General features: G+C 45.2%; 1 protein-coding gene across 1 annotated transcript in view; it reads right to left on the bottom strand.

Annotated features, from left to right (window-relative positions):
• Positions 1-16,325, bottom strand: part of Scamp1 (secretory carrier membrane protein 1) — a 78,549-nt gene that overhangs the window by 22,566 nt on the left and 39,658 nt on the right. Inside the window, exons 3-4 of the mRNA XM_076927164.1 lie at positions 2,186-2,284; positions 1,162-1,270 (exon numbers count right to left, since the gene is read on the bottom strand). Coding sequence (XP_076783279.1) covers positions 1,162-1,270; positions 2,186-2,284 — 208 coding nt within the window. The remainder of the gene's footprint in view (positions 1-1,161; positions 1,271-2,185; positions 2,285-16,325) is intronic.

Genomic DNA, 16,325 nt, shown 5'->3' on the forward strand with positions numbered 1-16,325 from the left:
ATGGGTCCTCGGGGAGCACACATGACACATCATACTGTGTAAGAAGTAGCCAAGAATAGCAGTGAAGAGTGAAGACTCTGGAACCAGACGTTCTCAAGCCACTTACTGGCTGGTGGTCTTAAGAAGTGGAAACTTCATTTCTTCAGAAAGTGAGTAACTGGCCACAGTTCTCAGTGTGGTGCTGAAATTTTAATGTGAATTACAGGAAGGAAGTACTACAGGCTGCCAACATACTGCAAAATGCGACTATAACTGTCTCGTTGTTACTGTCTTTATTAAAACATCTTTTATATCTCAGAGAAATGATTAGTGTCAGCCAGCAGGAGGAGGACAGTAGGACACATGGTCATCAGATCTCCCACAGGGGCATCTGTGATGCTGCAAGCAAGGAAACGACCAGGTAAGCATGTCCTGGAGAGGCCCAGGACCTAAGCTTTCTAAGAGAAGGGAGGTTCTCGGCCTTACTGCTGCTGTCCTTGTTTGGGGTTTATCCCCATTGCAGCCACCCTAACAATGCCTTCCCTTCTCTGCTTATCCTTCTGCTGAGGCTGCTAACTCTCCCTCAGATTCTTTTAGAGTTATCTTTAGCACTCCGAGCCTACACAGATTGCACAGCAAGTAATTAATCATACTAACACTTTCTTAGCACTTTTTGACAAGTATGGTATACCTGTGAAGATACAACCAATAATCTGAACAGGCAAGAGTCAGGGTGGGGCACACTCAGCACACTCAAAGGTTCAATGGAGCTACTGAGAAGCCCACACCCATGCTCTCCGCCTACCTTCCTTTCTTCTGAGGCCTCCTTCTCTTATCCCTTGTGCCTAAGCCTACACTAAGATCTTTCTTCTAAGTCCCAGCTCCTCTTTAAAGAAAGAAAGAAAAGATTCAAAAGAGCCAGATGTGGAATCAAAGGCTCCCTGGCTTGGAGTGAAGCAAACTTATCAGATCTGTCTCACTTTCTCTGAGAGAAAGCCAATGTTCTTCTAATCTATCAAAAGACGGTAGCTATCAGGCAAAATCAAAGAACTGCAGGTATCAAGTAAGCGATCTGCTGTGTCTGACCTCTTTGCTAGAATCAGAAAACAGGGCAGCGTTTTATCACCAAGCCAAATGACTCAGAGCAAGGACAGACATTCATCCCAACTCTTTGGATACTACCATGCTGACTCAGGTTCTGCATCTCTCGCTCTCGGCGATCCAACTCTGCGGCTTTTCTCTCCAGCTCTTCTTGGCGCTTGAGAAGTTCAGCTTGAGCCAAGGCATGTTCCTAAACAAAATGACCAACAAACTTGGGTTAGCAGACAGTCAAAATAGTTCAACATCTGCATGCCTAGTTCTATACCATGAGAAACCTATGTTAAATGTGCTTTCAAAATATAAGGATTCATTGAAAACTATAGCTTTGGAAAATCTTAGTGATGAGCTATTTGGTTCATTTTGCTCTTTTAGTTATGTAAGCCTTCAGGGGCAATGCTCAGGCCACAGAATGGGAAAAACAAACAAACAAACAAGCAAACAAACACCAGCCCTCATTAAGAACAGCCAGTCTGGGGGAGACCACCAGCTCAGCAATTAAGAGTATGTGTGCTGTTCTGGCAGAGAAGCCACACTCAGTTGCCAGCACCCACAGCAGGCGGCTCACCTACAACTGCGGCCTCTGAGGGCACCTGCTCTCAGCGTACACAGCTACATGCCATAGAAAACAATAGGAGAGAGCAGCCAGAGTCTACCAACCCTGTGCCCTAACCCTGTGAGAGCGAGGGTGCAGGCAGGGGGACAGCTGAGAAAAGGTGGATGGAATAAAGGACAACTGAGTTAGCTCAAAAAGCAGGGTCAAGTGATAATGTTCCAGAAATGCAAGGACAGTTTAAAAGAGGATGCTGAGATGACAGGGATGAGCGTCAGCCAAGCTGTACTCCAACTCTGACAGAGTGCCAGGCATTTCTAACTCCGTGTCAAGGATGCCAGGGATGCCATCCGCCTGTCTCTCCTGCACAGCTGCCAGCTCCAACTCCTCATGCTGCCCACTGAGTAGACACTAAGCTCTCACCCAGCATAGTTGTTATTCTATTATTGTTACTGTAGTGGCATTATGCATTGAGACAAAATTCACCGCATAGACTGCACACCAACATCGTACATGAACTTCCGGTATCAGTCTATACAGTTACCAGGCACTAACCTTTGTGATCTGTGTGTAAGCTGGATGCTCCTCTGTTGGCTTCATTATTGCTGGCTGGGTGTTGGGTACATTAGGCATTTTCACACTGCCTGGTGGAGGCTAAAAAAGGTTAAAGATAAATTATATGACACAAAGACACAGCCTTAACTTACTTCACAAGTATCACAGTATTAGAAAGCAAAACCCCAATCTTGCCCGTCTCCGTGCCCTCTCAGGCTGTGCTGCAAAGTGCTTCTGTATCTCTGCATTCTAGCACGCTTCTCAGTGTTACAATGCTGAGCAGCACACCACATAGAAACAGCAGTTCCTTCTTTACAGCAAAACCGACGCCATCAGACTCAGGAATTACACTGCAGAGCGGGGTATGGGGCCATCTGCCTGTACCTGGGAGGCTAAGGCAGGAGCCCAAAAGCCCAGGAGCAGCCTGGGAATATAATGAGATGAAAGAAAGGAAGAAAGAGGGAAAGAGGGAGAAAGGGAGGGAAGATACTGAAATCTACAGTCAACTCTTTCCTTTTAAGACACATGGTCAATGGCCTCAAAAAGATTTTATTAGAAACTTGCTGCACAACATCACTTAACAGTTCCCCTTTGCCAGTGAGCACCAGCCAATCTGAAGGTGGCTGCAGTACCAAAGGACAGACAAATATCTGTAAGTCCATCTCTGAGGATGAGTAAACTATGACATACATAGTGAGGACATCCAGGAGAATGAGTTAACACTGTACAGGAAATTTTAAAATGCTAAATAAAATAAAGTGTAACTTTTCAAAATGAGTATAGATCTACACAGCCAGCTACTCAAAGGGACTTACATGCTCCTCCGCTGTTTGCCTCTCCCAGCAGACTCATCAGACAGTATGGTTTTGTGTCTGTTTTTGAGACAGGGTCTCCTGGCTGAACTGGAACTGACCTTAAACTCAAAGCTCTGCCCACATTTGCCTCCCAGGCCCTAGGGTTAAAGGTGTGCACTACCTTACTCTGCCATATTACTTTTAAAAATTAAAACTAAGCTGGGACCAGGTGTCATGGCACATGCCTGTACTCCCAAGCCCTTGAGAGAGAAAACTACTGCAGATTCAAGGCTGGTCTAAGTTACAGAGTGAGGTCCGGGCTAGAGTGTCTTGAAAGAGAACAGAACAAAAACAGCATATGAAATCCCAGGACTCGAGAGAATCACAAGCCTGAGGCTAATCTGGGCTAAATATAAGACACACACGTGAACATGAGACAGGGCAAGGACTAAGGCATGACAAACAGGCTGCAGCAAACTTCAAGAAAACAGAGTCCCCAGGAACTCAATCAGCTAAAACCTTTATCAGCACTCTGCTGCCTTAAATACCAAGCAGTGTGCTGAATGTAGTAAGTCTGTAGCCAGCAAGATGCTACAGCTCACACACACTAGGGATGTGCAAACCTCTCCCGCACCTTTGCACACACAGCTTCTTTCCATCTGCAGATGTTAACTAAATCTCTACCACCTTTAGGACCCAGTGTTTCTTCAACTAAAGGACGCAGGGTTACCTCAAGCCAAGTGCAACACTAGAGAAAGACCTTTTGCCCAATCACCATGACAATGGTTCCTAACTCTCCTACATCTTCACCTCCAACGTAAGAGCAGTAAACAATAAACCACCGGTGTGTATGTGAGTGTATACATACAAGTGTGTGAGTGCCCGTGCAGGCCAGAGGGGTTGCAGAGCTCCCACAAGTGCAGTTACAGTCATGGTGGCTACCACACAGGTGCTGGGATCTAAACTCTGGTCCTCGTGATTGAGCAGCAAGTGCTCTTAACTGCCGACTCCCCTCTCCAGACCAAGACTGATATTTCAACATATGGCCGACCTATGCTTTTAGAGAGCCATAGTATACAGTATCTAAAAGTGGCAGTTCAGTATTCATTTAAATCATACGCCAAATACATAGTTAAGCTAAGGAGTCCTGGAAAGGTGGACGGGCAGCAGAGCTGTAGTCTGAGCAGGAGGCGCTCTGATGAGCAGCCGTCTACAGATGGCTGGGGTTTGAAGGACAAAAAGCAAAGCAGTGGCCTTGAAGACGGCCAGGACTCACTGAAAACAAGACCCGAAGGGGATGTGGGAGAAGAAAAAAAAAAAAAAAACCCACAGGACAGATAGGAATATTTACATATCCTGCTTGATCCTTAATACAGAAGGAGGAAGAAAAAAAATACCCCTGAAGATACCTGATCATAAACCTATCAAGGGGGAAATCTGAGGCCAGAATTAATACTATTCATACAAAGAAAAAAAATTCTAGGGCTAAATTTTCATGACAGAGGATCCTATGCTTCCCTGGTCAAGGTAAAGGAATATTCCTTAAAATGAGGCTTCCAAGATTCACAGAGAGCTCTAAAAAGTAACTGAGTCATGATTTAAGCATATAAAGAAACAAGCCACCCTTGGCCAAGATCAAAATTAAAACAACTGTTTAAGATCTGAATACACAGGCATAATCAAATACAAAATAAGGTGTGTAATAAACATGAGGTTAGTAAACGCTTAGCTAAGGTAACGATGATCAAAATTATCAAACTGGTCTTCAGATGCTCCAGGAAGCCAAACTGCCTGGAGCAATGTGTAAAGGGTGGGGGGTGGGCGTGAGGGACGCACTAGTGAATGGGTGTGGATCCTATGGCACAACCACCATAAGGACCCAAGGCCCCAGACCCATGAAAAGGGCAAAGCCTTCCCCTGGAGGAGGCCAGTGGGGTGGCAAAGCCGGAGGCCATTTTTCAATGCTTTACGACAGCTTACCACACTATATCTGCATATTCTGTGGTGATTTAGAAAGCTCAACTAGAACCAACCAGTAAAAATTAAAGAATGATCATATTGCCTCAATAGACTTAAGGATATTATAATAACCCTAGTCACACAACTGCAGACTGACTGTTCTATAAAATAAAAGCTTTCTGCTCACTGGAAATTCTAAGGACATTACACACACAAGAACAACATTCAAATTCTCTTCCTTCTAGGCATGAGAGATAGGGACTGTCTATGTCACATAAGAATTCACATCCTTTTGGGTGATAAGACCCTCTTGTGAACGATGCTACAATAACAAAGACGATGTTACGTCTTGTGGACATAGCAAATCAAGCTGGGACTGGGCTGGGAGCTTCCTTCCTTCTAGCCAGCTCGCAGTGCTGGTGGGAGGAACGCAAAGAGAGAAAAGCCATCAGTTGTACTCAGCTATGGACTCTGTGCTGACTTCACAAATGATTCCACACAAGTCTGGGCTCATCACCTCACTGCCATAGAAGGGGAAGAGACTCATGAGGCTCGAGTACTCCCAGCTGTAGACAGGGAGGGAGACATACATAGTGATACAGCCCCTGGGAAGGTACATGCTTCTGTATACATACCATCACTCATGTTCCTATAACAACCCTAATGAAACCACACACATAAAAGTACAAAGTACAAAGAATGTGAGTTGTGAAAAGGATTGAGGGAGGCTATTGGGGCTGGAAGACACATGAAGAGGGTGATGGGGTGGGTAAGTGTAGTGCCTTGTGTACGGATCTTATGTGCACGGCATAATTAAATCCGCTAGCATCAAAAATCAACATGTGCTAATAAAGCTGTTTGCTCTCCTTCCCTGTGTACTTCTGTAGTGTAAGCATCTAATCCCCAAAGCAGCCCCATGTTCTCTCGTGCTCGGGGTCTGTGGAATGTTCTCGTGTCACACGGTCTGGCTTCAGAAACCTCAGATACTTAGAAAATGTACTCTGGGCCTAACCAAAAACAACCCAGGGGTTGAAAGAGAGGGAAAGTGCACTTTTAACTAGCTAACATGTCAAACAACTTCCTCAGGTAATTCCTACACAAGCAAACGAGACAATGTCCTAGAGCAGCTTCTACTACCACTATGGCTGTGTGCCTCCCAATGGAACTGCCTGCAAGGAATCTGGAACTTTTCAGATTTCACTCTTCACAGGCAACAGCTGGCTATGGCTGTGCTTACCTGGATTCCCTTGGTACTGAGAACAAGGAGAGATATATACACTAGGCCAGGAGCTGCACACAGTAGGGGTATACACAGTAAGGGTGTATAGTAGGGGTGCACACAGTAGGGGTATACACAGTAAGAGTGTATAGTAGGGGTGCACACAGTAGGGGTATACACAGTAAGGGTGTATAGTAGGGGTGCACACAGTAGGGGTATACACAGTAAGGGTGTATAGTAGGGGTGCACACAGTAGAGGTGCACAGACCAATACTCAAGGTCATGAATCTTCACACAAACATTTACCAGTCACTGATTACTTCATGGGCCACAAATACATAACGGAGCTTGTGGCTTAGTAAGGGAAGACACCACACATCAGAACACGGAGCGTCTGGGAACAGCAGAACCATGGACTGAAGGAGTCTCGGGTGCAGGCTGAGTGTAAGTCGTTTTACAGATATGAAGTCATGAAGATGAAAAGGAAGTCTTCGAGAGGGAAGACCACTCCAAACAGAGGACACAGCTGATGTGAGTGGGACCTGTGTGCTGCTGGCACACAATACAAGACACGCAGAACAAGGCACGAGGGACAGGTAACAGGCTATTCTAAAGGCTCCTGATTACATTCTGAAGAAAAAGGAGGAAAAGGAGAAAGAGGGAAGGAAGAAAGGGAAGAAAGAAGACCAAACAGCAGCCGCAGCGCTGTAGGAAGTAAGGGAGGCTTGATTCTTGTATGTATTCTTCAAGAGGTTAAAGAATAAACACACTGAAAAATCAGTAGCACCCCCGTATCTTAGGAAACACGAGGACACGGGGCCAAATGTTCCCACAACTGAACAGAGAACAGTTCACTAGAACACAAACTCCCCATGAACACAGCAGTGGGAAGCAGTACCAGGGCAGGGGAACGGGAACTGTGCATCTCCACAGCTCAGAGTTCAAACCTCACTAGGACCAGGAGACACAGTTCAGTCCGAAGAACATCTGCCTCTCGAGCCCGAGGTTCTGAACTTGATTGCCAGAACCTACCTTGAGAAGGTGGGCACGGTGCTGTGCACTGTAATCCCAGTACTGGGACAGAGCCAGGAGGATCCCCGGCTTGCTGGCCAACCAGTCTAAAATAATTTTAGCTCCAGGCCAGTTGTGTCTGTCAAGGAGACAGACAGCATTCCTGAGGATGACGCTGAAGGTTGACCGTCACATGAACATCCAAAACTCACAGGTACATTTAAAACAATCACAGGACCTCCTTTTGTTCTACCCTCTCTACCAAGAGGAGGAGGAAGCTGGCTCTGGAACACACTAAAGAACTCTAGTCCTCTCACAGGAAGTGACCTCAGGAACACCTCACTGGCATCTAATCTGCTGATGTTTTACCAGGGCAGGAGCTCCTACTCTTGCTGCAGCCATTGTGTCCCATCTAAAGAAAACCCTTGGGGGCACGGGTGAAGGTCACAGTTTATAACTCTATAAAACTGAGAACCCCAGTTGCTTATCACCATGTAACTGAAGGGCTGTTACCAGCAGTTCCTGTGGCCAAGTATATCATGCCTGCCTGTCGAGAAAATATGAGGAATACTAAAAAGCAAAAGTCAACCAGAAGAGACATCGGGAAAGGAATTTAATCCTGAGGCTCTAGGGGTGAAGTAGACGCCAGAGGAGAACAGGTGCTCATGTAAGCAGACGGACGGATGGAGTTCCTAAGAGCTAAAAGGAATGCTTGCATCAAATCCAGGCCAGCAGAAATAAAGAACGCTCAGGATGGGTTTATTGGTGCACTAGATAAAGAGTAAGTCTCTGAGGTTAAGGCTGAGAAACCTAGGAGAGAGGAGGGAAAAGAACGTGTGACAACTGCAGACGCCCGAGAATTACACTGTGCAATGTTAACACAGCAGAAGGCAGAGGTCAGCGGCGATGGAGCTTTGAAAGGAAACAAACAAACAAAAAACCATGACTCGGATGTCTCCAAGGTAATGTCAGGCATCGAACCAGAGATCCAAGGAGCTCATAGAACACTGAGAACAATAAAATAATGACCTACATACACACAGATATATTATTTCGAATTAAACAAAGAAAAAGAAAGAAAGAAAACCAACAGACTGAAAGCCAGATCAGCCAGCACCCAACTCCCTTGAGAATAACAAAGCCAGAGGGCAGAGGCAGAGGGCAGCTGGCTCTGCGTCAGGAACACCTGTCGAGCTAGTAGCCAGCAATGGTGGCGCACACCTTTAACCCCAGCACTCAGAAGGCAGAGGCAGGCAGATCTCTGAGGTCCTGGCCAGCCTGGTCTACAGAGTGAGTCCCAGGACAGCCAGGGCTACACAGAGAAACCCTGTGGGCGGAGGGGAGCACCTGTAGTGGCTCACAACTGTCTCTAACTCCAGTTTCAATTCCAGAGGATCTGATGCCTTCTATTGGGCACCTGCAAGTACTGGCATGCACACGGTACACAAAAACATAGAAATAAAAAATAAAATAAGTATATCTGACTTCACAGAGACCCAAGAAAGTGAAGTCAAAATAATAAATACACGAGAAAATAAAGCCACCAGCCTAGACTTCCTATCCTTGAAACTATTCCTCGAAGGTGAAGAATATAAGGACTTTTCACACAGACCAAGATGCTCATGTATTTGCCTCTGAAAAGAAGGAAGGAATGTGGGTCAGAATCTATGAACGAGGAAGAAGATCCGAGGAGAGGATGTAAAGAAAAACAAAAATGTATTTTCACATCATCAGCTGAGTAGCAGGATCGGCAGGTCTGCAATGCCACCAGCGGCATCTCTCACACAAATGAGTGAGCTAACGACAGAAGGGGTGTAAGGCTCAAGGGGAGCCTCGGGTCCTGTTATTATAGGCTGTTCACACATCAAGAGGTACGGGGTTGATTTGTATGCACTTGGATTTACGTGTATTTGCAACTCTAAAAATAAAACCAAGAAACATCACTGATGTGCTAAAGAGGAGAAAACAGGTACACACAAGATGCTGAATAAGAACCCCCAAAAGTCAGACAAAAATAGGAGAACAGACAGAAAAGAGTATAAATATGGGTGACATCAATCAAACTACATAATTTCTTTGAATATCAATGGCTTAAATGCACCAAGTAAAACAGAGATTTTTCAAAATGGATTAAAAAACCTAATAACATCATCTACTCCTGCCTTCCTAGAAGATGAAAACACAAAAGAGCCAAGTTCTAAAGCAGAAAAAAAACCACTAGCAGTCAATTTAAAGGATCAGCTCTCTGGAAATCCCAAGAAGAGCAAACCCCACTGTGGCTGAACACCATAGAGACCCCTAAGCTCTGGACTCTGGACTGTGGACTGAAGAGAAGGAGGCCGCTCTCTGCATCACTGGTGATGACTGGACAGTGCCCAGGTAACTAAGCTTTGTAAAAAGCTGTGGTGCTAGCCCACTGAAGACGAGCTCCAATGCCATTAAACCACATGGAGAAAACACAAACCCTCCGGGCAGCAGGTAAGAGGACCACAGGGCACAGAATTCACAGGATGACTAGCGTTCACTCTGGGTACCTACCACAGAGGCAAGGGAGCAGAAGCAACTCCCCGTGCCAAGCATCCTTTCCTCCATCCAAGTTTCCGCATAGACACACTAGAAGTATGTCAGCATAATCAACACACATGCACCCGCAGACACACTCGCACGCACACATGCGCATGCGTGTACACACACACACACACACACACACACACACTGTCCACATGAACCCTCCCCCAGGCTCACTGATTCTTAGTCAGGGAACAGCATCTTCAAGAGCTGCCAGGACACCAGGAAGGGGCACTGCCACACAAAGGATGACTGCAGAGCAGCCCAAGGATGGTCAGGACACTGCACAGTTACAGCTCAAATCAGCAGGAGGAAGGGAATAAGGAAAACCAAAACAGTAAATATAGTAAGAAAAACTGCAGATATAATTAGTCAAGCTAAGAAAATAAGCAGGGTTGATCATCCTTAGGTGGACTAAAAACAACAAACTACTCAAAACTTTAAAAAATGAAAATAAAATTACCCTACCACAAAATGCCAGAAAATATGAGAATCATTAAGGGATTCTTATAAACAAATCTACTCCAATGATATTGGCTAGGTGAGAGAGAGAGACAGACTCCTTCTAGAGGGAACAGAATGACTAAGACTGAGTCGGCGAGCCTGACACACAACAATGACAATGGAGAAATAATCAAGACCCGGCCAGCAAGGAGCAGCACAGGGCCAAGGGTTCCACACCTGAGTTCCACCAAGCACTGGAAAGTTAAAGCCATTTTTCCCGTGTTTCTTTTGTTTGAGACAATCTCTCTGTTTTTCCCAGGCAGCCTTAAACTCCCGACCCTTCTCTACCAGAGTGCGCCACTGAGCCCAGCGACTGTCAGTAGTTCTTGAATTTTTCCCAAAATTGAACTAAAGAGAATATTTGCATACACATTTTATTATGTTAATTAATTAATTTAACACCTAAGACACCTTAAAAAAAGAAAACAGGCTTGGTGGTCAGGAGCCAAGTCTTAGTTATCCTATTGCTGTGATAAAACACATGACAAAAGCACCTTGGGGAGGAAAGGGTTTACTCAACATATAGTTTGTAGTCCGTCATTCGGGAAGGCAGGGCAGGAGGCCAAGGCAGGAGCTGGTGCAGAGGACACAGAGGGCGCTGCTTACTGGCTTGCTCAGCCTGCTGTCTTAGACAGCCTAGGACCACCAGCCCAGGAATAGATGGCACCACCTACAATGGGCTAGGCCTTTCCACACCAATCGCCAAGCAAGAAAATGCTTTGGTGAAAGAACCCTAACTTGGTTCCCACCACATGCTGAGCATCTGACAACCACCTGACACACCAGCTCGAGGGGAACAGATACCCTCTTTTTTCTCTTCCAAAGGCACTGCACTCACAGGTAAACACATGCACACATACAACACACAACACACGTACCCAAAACATAACATATAACACACAACATACACTCACACAACACAACATACACACAGTACAACACATAACACACACAACACACAAAACACAAACAACATACAACATAAATGAAAAGATGTGCCATGGCACGGTTCATAATAATATTGCTGAAGTGTTCATCCTACCCAAAGCAGTATATAATCCAATGAAAGCCTATAGAATTCCATTGACACTCTTCACAGAGGTAGGGAAAAAATCCTAACCTTCAAATAGAACTATAAGACGCACCAATAGTCAATAAATTATGAAAAATCTGGCAGCATATTTCCTGTCTTGAAGTTAAATTACAAAGTTATAGACATCAAAATAGCATTGTTTGTCACACAAATGTACAAAGAGGACAGAAGAGGAGAAAGAACAAAAATAAATCTAGGTATGCATGGTCAGCTGGTGTGAGAGAGATGAGGGTGGAGACCAACCGATGCTGTGCACTTCTCTCTACATCTGGATCCTGCCGGTCAACCCCAAGCGAACAAGCAAGCACCCATGTACCGAGTCATTCCACCACCCTCAGTGGGTTTCCGGAAAGGCCACTGAAAGCAAGTGGGGAGAAGACAGCTTGTTCAACAAGTGGTTCTGGGGAAAGTGTTTCCACACAGAAAAGACTAAGCCACAAGCTATCTCACACCACATACAACAGCTTACATCAACTCAAGATGCACAAAGCATTCAGACATGAAGTCAGAAACCACAGAATTAGCAGAAAGCACAGGAGGAAGCTCCTGGACACTGGCCTTGGCAACTCCTGCTTCATACATCACAGCCAAAGCTCGGGCCAAAAAGGCAAAAGTAAATACATGGGTCTAAATCAAGTTAATAACAACCAAGATGGAGCGGCAGCTGCTGATAAGGGAAGGCACACCTGTATTATACTATGTGATAAGAAGTTAATAGCCAAATGTTGTAACTAGTAGGAAAACAAATAGCCTAGTTTAAAAGTAAGTAAAATACCTGAATAGGCATTTAACCAAAAAAGAAATAAAGTGATCACCAGGTATGTGAAAGATTTAACATCATTTGTTCTGCAGAGAAATGCAGATCAAAACCACAGGAAGACAGCCCTTTATAACTGGCAGGATAACTATTATCAAAACCTCGGCCAGACAGAAGGGGATCACCACAACTGTTGGTGTGGAGCAGTGACTGGAATGACTGGTACATCCATTATGGAAAGAAACACAGATGCTCCTGAGGGAACCCAACACAGAACTGGCAATGGCTGAGTTCATCTCTACACAAGGTCTGTGTAGATCAAAACATGACATTGTATCCAGTAGACATAAACAATACACCTTGAAAAGATACCAGAGCTACCTTATGAGTCGGCAATCCCTCTTCAAGTGTAACCAGCAGGAAATACAATCACTGCACAGTATCTGCACTCCATGCCCTGCATAACATTACCAATAACAGCAGGAATCTGGGGCAAGTGGAACTGTGTCACCAGACAAAAACTAGGAAGGTTGAATGGATTCAGAAACCAAGGTATTCTCATAACTATAACCAGTAAGTGTTTCATCCGCTTCCTCCCCATTCCTGTCCTAGAGCAAATGACCATGTCACCTCACATGAATTTTGTGACCACTAGTCATGTAGTACAGTGTTTTCCATACCAATGAGGGATCTAGAAGGGTTGGCCCCAAGGGTTTAGCCAATAAGCTTTCCTTCCCAGACATTCCTTTCGGCAAAAGGTTTCTAATCTTGGGTCCGCCCTGAGTGAGTGGTATGCACCCATATCCCACAATGAACAATGAACAAAGAGCGTGGACAAGCAAGGACTGTCTCTCACTGAGCACCGTGTGGCTCCTTCCCTGACTCCCCGAGCTTCCGGGCTTAGGGAACAGCAGCCTCAGCCTCAGCCTGCATCATTTCTCACCCTGGCTGGGGACTCCATCTTAGACTGAGTTCTCCCACGCCTGAGCGGTGCATCAGTGCTTCCCACAAGCCTGACACACAACAGCAATGGCGGTATAGGGTGAAATGCAGCCTAGCACCCCGTGTTTCCTCTGCCTGGGTGGAGCTCACACACCCCAGAGGCAAGAGGGACCACAGACACACACATGAATGGATAAAGAAGTGGCAGTTTGCAATTATTTGGCTCTCAAAAACAATGAGACCTTGCCATCTGCCATACTAATGAGCCCACCGGACATCTTGCTAACTGAAATACACCAGACACAGGAAGAAAACTATTGCATGATCTAGTTTGCATGTGACAGCTAAAAAGAAGGTTCACAGAGGGTACAAAACAATGATTACAGAAGATGAGGAGGAACTGGGGCAGGAAAGGGGCAAATGAAAGCCAGGGAATACAAATCTATAAGGCAAGCAGGTGTCCTGCTGTGACATGTGGCATAAAAGCCACCCACAGGTGAGTTACACTGCACAGGAAATGCATGCTTGGGCAGCTTGTAGCCACCACCAAACAACAGCAATGGTATGAACTGATGGTGAATTTACTTTCTTTCTATCTATCTATCTATCTATCTATCATTAAATCATTAAATCGTATTGTAATACTTACATATACACACTAAACAATTAAATTAAACATACCGTTACTGTGTGATCTAGCAATCACAACCCCTGGTATTTACTCAAATGAGCTGAAAACTTATGCTCACAGTAAAATCTACACAGATATTTTTAGCACCTTTATTCATCACACTAGGGCACTGGAAGTAAGCACACTTCCTTCAGTAGGTGAATGGATCCATAAACAGAGTAGACCCAAGGTAGAATATTATTCAGTGCTAAAAAGAAATGAACCATCAAGCTATGAAAAGACATAACGCACACACACCAGGTAAAGCAGCCAGTCTGACAGGGCTGCATCATGCACAGTGCAATTGTAAGATGGCCAGTGGGAAAGGTGAATCTACAGAAATGGAAACAAACAAAAGCAGAGAACCCAAACACCAGTGGCTGCTGCTGAGGCTATACCCGCAGGGCAAGGCTGGGGTCCCCTTACGCTGTCAATTACAGTGATGGGTCCAGGTCAGCCCACACTTGCTCAACCCACAGCAGGAACATACCCAGGCTTTACTGTGTGTCAGTATAGGCTCATTAACTGTGGCAAACTGTCAATCTAGAGGTAAAGTCAATCAGGAGACTGGGGGTGGGTGAGGGGCAGGAGCAAGCGGGACTCTGCACCTTCCTCTGGGAAGGGAACACTGCTCTGCAAAAATAAAACCTCTTAAAAAAAATAACGTAAAACAGGATTCAAGAGAAGTTCAGCAGTACAGAGAACAGTACAATGCTCACAGCTGCACAGACCTGGCCTCCATAGGCGCACAGACACACACACACACACACACACAGACACACACACACACACACACACACACACACACACACAAATAAAATCTTAAAAATATAAAGCTCGTGAGATACTGAAGTGATGAATTAACTCCTTTTTTTTCTTTTTCTTTCTTTCTTTCTTTTTTTTTTTTTTTTGAGACAGGGTTTCTCTGTGTAGCCCCTGGCTGTACTGAACTTGATATGTAGACCAGGCTGGCCTCGAACTCAGAGATTCACCTGCCTCTGCCTCTGCTCGGATTAAAGGCGTGCGCCACCACCTACTCAGTCAACTCCTTTTTCTTAAGAGTCGAAAACAGACTAAAAAGCAACAAAGGGGACGGACAGTAAGCTGAGGGTTCTATTAGAGTAGCGGAATGGGGACAGTGTCTAATTGCTGCCAAGAACGTGGCCTCGAGACAATCCAGAATTTAATGAGAGGAGAGAACATGAAGGGAAGGAAACCAGGGAGCTACAGTAGGACTGACACACTGGAGGTCCTAGATGCCTTGGAAGATGTGCCAACAAGAGAGTGACTGAAAGACACAAGGCAGTAGTCACGGACACACAGACTTCAACCGCAGAGGAAGAAATCCTAAGGCGAAGGGAGCAGTGGGTAAAACTTATATCCTACAGATGAGTCCACAGCCCTGCTCCAGGGCTGCCTGTTCTGTATCAATACACTGTTGTAAGGAGCTATCCTCCCAGTGACACTGCCTCTAGCTGCACAGGAGTCCATCACGACAGTCCTGTGGATTACCAACATTCCCTCATGGAAGCGGGTGGGAGCGGACATTAGGTCCTGTCTGATATTCCAGCCCCTCAGCTGTCTGTATACAGTTTTACTCTGGCTGCATGTGGCAGAGGAGCCTTGGGGAGGTGGGGAGACTAGAGCAGGAGGTTTGTCAGTGGCTTTGGTTTGTCAGAAGGACCTGAGGAGGGGGTAAAGGTTCACTCTCCCCCCCCAGGGAAGGAACATTAGTAACAGCTAGTCTATAACTTTCTCAGGTCTATGACTGTAAAAGTGCACGTAACCTCCTGCATATATAACATGTCATTTGGGGTAATTTAAATTCATGTTTCTAGGCCATAGTTACTTATTATTTGGCTTAAAATAACCGCTTTTATTTGCCTTTAAAATAATCCTATTATGAGAGGCATATACATTTAATCCTAGCACTCAGAAGGCAGAGGCAGGCAAGATCTCTGAGTTCAAGGCCAGGCTGGTCTCCATAGTGAGTTCCAGGACAGCCAGGGCTACATGGTGAGACCCTGTCTTGGGGAGTGGAGAGGGACATGACTTTACGGTGCTGGATACAGCTAACCTGTCCAAGCCCTACATTCAGTTCCTCATACAAAATAAATGGACACACAAACTTTAAAACTGTGTAATTATGAAACAGATGGTGACTATAATAAAGAAGTCTGGGATAGAACAACGGAAAGAGCTGAGGAAGTCAATGGAAAGGGTCAAGGAAGGAGACAGGAGAGCCTGGAAAAGTGCTCAGTAACAGCAAACTAGGAATGGGTTAGAAACACTCAGAGTTCTGGTAAGTCAAGATACAAAACCATTAAAAATAAGTTGTGGAGGTCGTTAGATGTCGGTGACAGTGGCTACTGGCTCCTAATTAAAATCAAATGAGATACAAAGGTGAGGAATTTTCAGAATCGTAGGAAACACAAATGACATCCATTTCTTCTTCATGCCTGGTTTACAACTGTGAGAGGAGAGTCAACTACCGTGTTGAAAAGGCTGCAGAAGCGGAATTCTATGATCTGAATGTCACAAAAGTCCTATATTGAAACCCAATCCTCAATTGATAGTTTTAGCAGATGAGATATTTAGATGGTGGTGTGGTGGTTAGGGAGAG

This window comes from Arvicanthis niloticus, chromosome 29 (genome assembly GCF_011762505.2).
Source record: "Arvicanthis niloticus isolate mArvNil1 chromosome 29, mArvNil1.pat.X, whole genome shotgun sequence".
Taxonomy (NCBI): Eukaryota; Metazoa; Chordata; class Mammalia; order Rodentia; family Muridae; genus Arvicanthis; species Arvicanthis niloticus.